The 8,166-nt window shown below is 40.9% G+C and overlaps 1 protein-coding gene across 5 annotated transcripts in view; it reads right to left on the bottom strand.

Moving 5' to 3' along the window:
• Window positions 1–8,166, bottom strand: part of Ash1l (ASH1 like histone lysine methyltransferase) — a 162,722-nt gene that overhangs the window by 120,047 nt on the left and 34,509 nt on the right. For all 5 annotated transcript variants that reach the window (XR_003378742.1, XM_005367130.3, XM_013353766.2 and 2 more), the window contains exon 3: window positions 1,692–6,246. Coding sequence is in view for 4 of the 5 variants with exons in the window: in XM_005367130.3 (XP_005367187.1) it covers window positions 1,692–6,246 (4,555 nt within the window). In the remaining variant the exon portion in view is untranslated. The remainder of the gene's footprint in view (window positions 1–1,691; window positions 6,247–8,166) is intronic.

The following is an 8,166-nucleotide window of genomic DNA, read 5'->3' as shown; positions in this document are numbered from 1 at the left end:
AGTAATCTAACAAGAAATTAAAAACAAAGAAACAAAAATCTTCCTGGGGGTTAAAAAATAAAAGGAAGCCAGGCGGCCTGGTGGTGCACACCTTTGATCCCAACACTCATCAGAGGAGGATGGATTCTCTGTGATTTTCAGCTCAACCAGATACACTTAGTGCTTTTGTTCCTGGACAGCCAGAGCTACCTAGTGAGACCCTGCCTCAAAAGACAGATAAACAACAAACAAATATTTTACCGAGGGTGTGGTAATGGTGAACACCTTTGATCCCAGCACTGGGAGGAAGAGGAAAGTGGGTACTCTGAGTAAGGCCAGCCTGGTCTACACAGTTCAAAGACAGCCAGGGGTACATAAAGGCCTCAAAATAGAACAAAACAAAATTTTATTTTACTTTTAGGTATGTGAGTGTTTGTCTTGCATGTAGGTCTGTGCACCATTTGCATGGTTGGTGCCTATGGAGAAGAGGTTGTCAGATGCCCTGGAACTGGAGCTACAAAGAGAATCATTATGTAGGGGGCTACAAATCAAACCTGGACCCTCTGTAAGAACAGCTATTGGTCTAAAGTGGTGAGCAACTGCTCCAATCTCCTTTGGGTGTACATTTTCAAGAAGTAAATTTACCTTATCTACTAAGACAGATTTTGATTTTTCAAAGTTCATTGAATAAAGAAAATTAGAAAATAACCTACTTGTCCCTGAGGGGTCTTCTTCCTCTCCAATATATACATTTTTACCCTTTTAAAAGAATAAGGATAGAAATGAATGGCTCTTTCCCCACTATGGTGAGCATTATAGTATCACTCAGCTCTAATGTTCCTGCCTGAGTTATCTCTAGAAAATCAGACAGAAATACACATATAAAATTTACTTAAAGCATCAGACTTTATAGTTAAATTTACAAACCCTTTAAAGATTATAGTAATTGCTAAGGTATGCATATCCTTTATTTGCATAAGCAATGACTTCAGTTTTATTTCTATCTTCTCTTGTATCAAAAAAACATTTTTCTAAGAGAATGATTTAGGTATGGTTCATGTCTTTTTATATCTAATTGAAATAACTTTGATGAAGATACCTAAAAGTAATCTGGAACATAAAGCCTCTCTGAATATTCAGTCCAATCTTAGTCCTGAAACCTGATGGTGATGCACACCTTTAATCCCAGCACTTGGGAGGCAGAGGCAGACGGATCTCTGAGAATTTGAGGCCAAGCCTGGTCTACAAAGTGAGTTTCAGGACAGCCAGGACTGTTACACTGTCTTGGGGGAAAAAATTAGTCCTCAAAAGTTTTCCTCTACTGAGACATGAGTGTGTGGAACACAGACACACTTGCAATTACCTGACTACCATACATTAAGTGCTACCCACCGCTCACAAGAGTCTGGGCCATTTCTTGATTAAGGGACGAAGCACAAGCATTTGTGTAAAGAGTTGGAGCATTTTTCCTGGTTTCCAAAGTTTTTTTTTTTAAAGGATGCTTCTAAAAAAATAATAAATATAACATAGAACAAATATGTTCCTCACTTTTTACATCTAAGTAAAATAGAAACTTTGAGGATTTCAAAACATATAGAAACAAAAATAAAGCATAAATTTAAGAAAACGGTCAAGTACATGGATCAAGAAAGCAGTGGGAAAATAATTTATTCCTGTAACACAAATAATAGACAACAAAATACACCTCTTACCTGCCAATGTTTGAATTGCCCTTTCACTGGAAGGCAGGGCTTCCTTTCTGAGAGGCCGATTCAGGGCAGTATCTTGCACAGGAAAGAGTCCGGGGCTGTCAGTTAATTTCTTGCGGCAATTGGAGTTAGGGTTTGAAACTCTGCAGCTGCCTATTGCACTTGTAAAAAGGTTCATATGTTCATCACTGCTAGCTGGCTCAGAACTGGGAGTAAATCCTCCAAGGGATAAACTTGGGGAACTTTCCGAGCAGTCAATCTGTAAAGGCGTTTGCAATCCCAAGGCTAAAGAACTCGATTCCGAAGGCTCTCGAGAAACCCACTGTTCTTCTCTGTTTATTAAGCTCTTTGAAGGAGAGAGATGAGGGCAGGACATGTGGCACCTGTGCTTTTCCTTATGTTTATATCTATCTCCAACAGTATCCTTTCCAAACCGGTAACGCTTCAAAGATTCCAAGACAGATCTGGAAGAGCCAGAGTCCATGGAAACCTGGGGTTGCTCAGAACGGTGCTCTCTGTGTTTGTGACGGTGTCTGTGTTTATGCTCCACCATCCAACCATAAGCCATCTCTGGAGGTACGCTGGGGTAGGTGCTCATGGAAAGGAGAGGCGTCCTGCTGGTTGTGAGAAATGCCTCCTGTCTAAGGAGCTTATGCTTTTTCTTATGGTATTTAGTAGGATTGAGCAATAAATGACCAGCATGCATATAGGAAGGAGGTGGCAGTGGAGTGCTGAATGATGGAGATGGAGGTGGTGGATAAAGAGTGGGGGGATACCTTCCATAATAACCTAACCCTATTGGAGCAGCTGTAAGGGGTGAAGGAGAATAAGGCATGCCATACGAAGGATAAAATCCAGTACTAGATAAAGGAAAACTAAGGCTGTGCATAAAAGGCATTTCTGCCACTGCCTCCCTCATCTTAGGGGGCCTCCCTCTTTTCTTTTTTAAATCAGGCTTCCGAATGTAGTGCAAAGGGTCTAAAGGAAAAGAAGGATGTGTATAGAAACTATTAAAGTTGATTCGAAAGATAGTGGGCAGGAGGTCTCGGGGAATGAAATGATGACTGCGATGGGTGATCCGGATTTCACTTAGACGACTTATTAGCTCCTCTAGCTCTGCGATAAAGTCTGGATCCTGCCTACCGCGAAGCTGGGGATATTTCTTTTTCCGTTTTCGTTTCTGTCTTTTCATTTTATCATAGCTGAGATAATCGTGACCCCTGCGCTTACATTTGTGTTTATGTTTTTCTTTAAGACTGTTTAGGACAGTAGACGTTTCAGGGGGAATCAGAGAAATGTGTTCAAAAGAATGTCTCCTCTTTTTCTGTCCACAAAACTTCTCTGCCCTGTCTGATGTGCTGTTATTATCTGTCCCAATGCCACTATCACTGGGAATAGTCTCATCACTATGAGATTCACTAACTGGGGAAGGAGTAGCTTCTTTCAGAGATGTGAGTTCACTCAAATGAGAAGGAGAATTTGGCAACAAAGTAGGAGGAGATAATCGCCTCCTCCCCTTGGAAGCTTTCTTCATTGCAAGAGTCTGAATCCTACTGCCCTGTCTGGAGTGCACATGCAAATATGGCACTGAACTAGGTTCAACAAAGCCTGCGTCACTGCTAACAGGACTCTGACCTCCACTAGTCCCAGAAGACTGAGAGCAAACAGGGGATGGAAGGATCTCTGAGCTACTAGCAGGTGAAGGCAGTAAGGGGGGAAGGATCTGTCCTAGTGCTGACCCAGCTGCCTGCTGAGCTGTTTGTTCAAGCACAGCAAGGCTGGCAGGACTACCAGAAAGAAGGCCATTTAAGACAGTTTTTGGTTTCCGACCCCTCCTCTTCCCTATATAAATGGTTCCTTTCTTACTGACATTTATTTGTTGGCCCAATTTAGAGCCAAATGTGGCAGCAAGACTTGATACTGTATTATGAAGTTTGGATTGTACTTTTCCTTTATTACTTGATTCTACAGAACTTGAAAGAATCTGATTCAACAGTTTTTTTCTCTTTAAAGTCTTCATTTTATTTATTTTGCGAATAATTGTTTTCATTAATTGTCCATTGTTTCGCTTGCTAATTTTTTTTTCTGGTTCCATCTCAAGGTCACTCATACTACAGACACTTTGCCTATGACTGTCATCTAAGTCATCTGTATCCTGAAGCTGATCCTCACTCTCAAAGAAATCACTGCTACTTCTGTGGTTTTCACTTTCAGACTCTAGCTTACTCGGACTTTCAGTGGCAACAAATGGAGCCACTGATAGTACAGGTGGCTTCATCTTCACTGGAGATCTCATCTGCCTCTTAGGCCTGCCTCTCTTTTTTGGAAAAGGAGATACAGACAAACTTTGTTTGAAGGAAGGAATTTCAATTTCTGGCTGTAAAATTGGGGGTTCTTGTTCTTCTTTAGACTGTAAAGAAAAAACTTTAGAGGCAGGAATTTTCAAAGTCCTTTTAGGTGGACCTTCTAGTTGAGGCATTTCCTTGGATTTAGGTCTTCCTCTTTTGGGTTTATAAATATCCGACAAAAGATCACTAGTGACACACATACTGGAGGAAAGTTTGTGAGCAATAAAAGATTTATGAGATGGTTTTTCACTGTCAGTTAATAGAGCAAGAGATGGAGCTGTAGACTTACTCAACTTTGGCAATCGGCATTTAAGAAAGTCGTGATCAACAAAAGACGATGCTCCAATATTTTTCATAAACTTAGCTGGCTCAGAACTATTTGATAGTGAGCTACATGAAACATTTTTAAACAGCTCGGATCTTTCTAAATCTAGTCCTTTTGGAGACCGACATGTGCTTCTTGCCACCACTTTAGTCCACCGAGGTTTTCTTCCTTTCCTTTTTTTTAATGGTTTGGACTGGAAACTAGTGCTCAGGCTTTCCGCAACTTGGCAGTGTTTGTCTGATGCAGCTACTGCACCAAGCTTTAAAAAGGGTTTGTTACTAAATAAACTAGTAAAGTTAACAACTGAAGGAGTTATTGTGTGAATACCAGAGTCAGAAGCCAAATTTGGCTTTTTCCCCAAGGAAGAACTTATTCTAGGAATATCTAGATGTGTATTTTTTGATTCACTGATTTCCTTATCAATTCCTTTGCACTCAATACTTATGCTATGACTTAATGGCCTATGACCAACATTCAAGTGAGAACTTTCAGCAGTAAACTGGTTCTTTCCAATAGATTCAGAAATTTCATCCATTTGTTCTGCTGTAGAATTTAAATGTAACGGGTTTGGAGCCAACTGTGAAGAAGTTTCGGGGGGACTTCTGGTTAAAGGATTAATAGATACAGTAGGTGTAGGGGAAGGAAGATTGCTTTCTCCTACTGCACCAAAGGGAGACTTAGCTGTAGAAGCATCAGAGGCACCTCCCATCTGAAAGTCTGGAGAAGTGCAATAGACAGGAGGTTGTTTTTCATGCTTTGAGGTCTCAAAGGCTCCCCTTTCATTAGATGAGAAATTGTCTTGCTGAATGCACGTTCCTTCATTATACATTTCTTTCTCCAAATTAGTAATTTCTTTTCGGACTGAAAACTTTTCCAACATGCTTTCTTTACTATGCCGCAGAACATTCTTCTCAAAAGTTTTGATGGTGGCACTGTCTTTCAGAGACTCAGGAAGTTCTTGACTTTCATGATTATTGATGTTTGCACTACAAGAAGCCTTAAGTTGTTCCTGAGTGGGAAGCAGTGCTTCAGTTTTAAGGTTTAAGGCATCTTTATTGCCCAGTCCTGCCAGAGGACAACTCACTAATTTCTTTCCAATGTCCTTATTAACCAGTCCCATTGCTGAACTCGCTACAATCTTCTTCGTAACATCCTTGGCCACTAGGCCAACTGTAGAACTCAATTTCTTTCCCAACTCTTTATTAACCAGTCCAACTACAGTGCCAAGTCCTAATTTCTTGCCAGACTCTTTATTCACTAAACCTGGAACAATACCAATTCCTAGCTTCTTTCCTGCATCTTTGCTCAGCAGTCCTACTGTAGTGATAGTCCCTGGCTTTTTGCCTAAGTCTTTATTAATGAATACTGTTGTAGTGCCAGTTCCCAATTTTTTCACAGAGTCCTTACTAATCAATCCTACTGCTGCATTGAACATAGGCTTTTTCCCTGAATCTTTAGTTACCAACCCAACTGCTGTGCTAAGAGCTGGCTTTTTAATTAAGTCCTTATGAATTATTCCAGCTATAGAGCCAACACCTGGTTTTCTGATTAAGTCCTTGCTAACCAATCCTACTGTAGTGCCAGTTCCTAACTTCTTCGGTTTTGTCTTGGAAGACTTGGAAGGAGGACAGGTAGCAATGAGGTGTGCCAACTTCTCAGTTACACTAGTTCCTCCATTAAGTAATGCTCTGTCTTTTACATCAGGATCCCGTCCGCCAGCAAGAGATGGTGCTGAATTAATGTAATCCACCATTTGTGAATGTACCGGAGAAAGCTTCTTAGACAAAGGATTATTTTCTCCCTGTGAATGAAGATGGACGCTTTCTTCAGATTGGCATTCCATGGCTGAAGCATCACCTGCTTTCTTGTACAGTTTTGAAGGGTCCTAAAATTTGAATAAGAAAAAAGGTTTCAGAGAGAGCAAATCTTTTAACATTTTAATTTCACATTATAATCCAACAAATTGACTACATCTCTCTTCTCTCTCACACACACACAAATGCACATGTGCATCACTAATGCAGGTACTCACACAAGCCAGAAGATTTCCTGGAGCAAGAGCTACAAGGTGTTGTAAGCCTCCCAAAATGGGTGCTCAGGAAAAAACTAAGGTACTCTGAAAGAGTAATAAGCATTTTCAACACTAAGCCATCTCTCTAGACTTGGGAAAATATTTTTAAGAAAATTAGTGTTAAGTGGAGCATAGTGGTACATGACTATAACTCAACACTTGGGAGGCTGAGGCAGGAGTACAGCGATGAGTCTGAGCCCAGTCAGTTCAAGGCCAGACTTCGCTATGTCTTAAAAATTAACAAAAATCTACCAGGCAAGATGGGTCATTGGGTAAATGGACTTGACACCAAGCTTGACAACTTAAGTTGTTATTTTATATGGTTAAAAGTTATAAAAAATACCCAAATTTCTTACTATCAAAATAACAGAAGCAACTAACTATATCTAACTATAAATCAATAATATGGTATTACAGAAAATATTTTTTTTTTTCCAAGACAGGGTTTCTCTGTGGCTTTGGAGCCTGTCCTGGAACGAGCTCTGTAGACCAGGCTGGTCTCGAACTCACAGAGATCCGCCTGCCTCTGCCTCCCGAGTGCTGGGATTAAAGGCATGCGCCACCATCACCCGGCTACAGAAAATATTTTAAGTTGGGTGTGGTCATGATATCTATTAATTCTGGCATATGTAAAGCAGGAGGATTTCCATGCATCCGAATTAATCCTAGGCTATAGAGTTAAGACCGTGTCACCAATAAAAAAGGACTTGGGGGATGGCTCAGGGAGTAAGGTACTTGCTGTGTGTGAACACCAAGACCTGAGTTCGGAGCTCAGCACTCATGGAAGAGCCAGATGTGACACCTGTAGCTCAGCACTGAAGACAGAAACAGGAGGATCCTGGGATGTAAGCATCAGTTTCAGCTGGAGACCACAAAAAATTAGGCAGAGAGCTAAAGGACACACCATCAACTTTTGACCTTGTGTGCTGAGGTAAACATGCTTAGGTACCTACCTACACACACACACACACACACACACACACACATACACACACAGAGAGAGAGAGAGAGAGAGAGAGAGAGAGAGAGAGAGAGAGAGAGAGAGAGAGAATTTTGAATATTGTAAGATATACTGTGATAAAATAAGTAACCATATTAATATCATTCAGAACCAAATAAATTTGACAAGAAAAAAGCTGGAAGTGTAGCTCCTATGAGCACGTGCCTAGAATGTTCATGTTCATGGGAACATGTACATTTGTGAAGGCCACAGCACAATTTTGTGGCGTTAGTGTTCTCTTTCTACCTTCATGTGGGCTCCAAGAAATGGAGCTCTACTCACAAGTGCCCTTCACACTGTGTCATCTAACTGGCTCCACAACGTACTCTTCTAACCTTGTCTCAAAAAGAGTAACCAATAGAAAAATGTTATTAGCAATATTTAAATTATCATGTATAACTTCAATAGCAAGTTTTTCTTGCTATATAACTTAATGAAGAAAGGTAAGATTCTCCCCACTCTTGGCGCATAAAAAAAAGCCTTTTGGGAAGGAGAGCATGTTAAGATGGTATGTATGTATCATCCAGTTAGCCTATAACTTAAGATCCTCCAGGGTGGGATCTTGGGGGTGGGGTGGGATGGGGGTAAGGGGAGATGGGGAGAGAAAAGGGAGAAGGGGAGGATGGGGTGAACTTGGGGAAAAAGGAGGATTGGGATAAAGGAAGGTTGAATAGAATAGGGGAGCACGGAAGCACAATTCTTAGTTAAGGGAGCCACCTTAGGGTTGGCAAGAG

Source organism: Microtus ochrogaster, unplaced genomic scaffold (genome assembly GCF_000317375.1).
Source record: "Microtus ochrogaster isolate Prairie Vole_2 unplaced genomic scaffold, MicOch1.0 UNK16, whole genome shotgun sequence".
Taxonomy (NCBI): Eukaryota; Metazoa; Chordata; class Mammalia; order Rodentia; family Cricetidae; genus Microtus; species Microtus ochrogaster.
The sequence above is the reverse complement of the archived record's forward strand: the minus strand, read 5'-3'. Positions and strand labels throughout refer to the sequence as shown.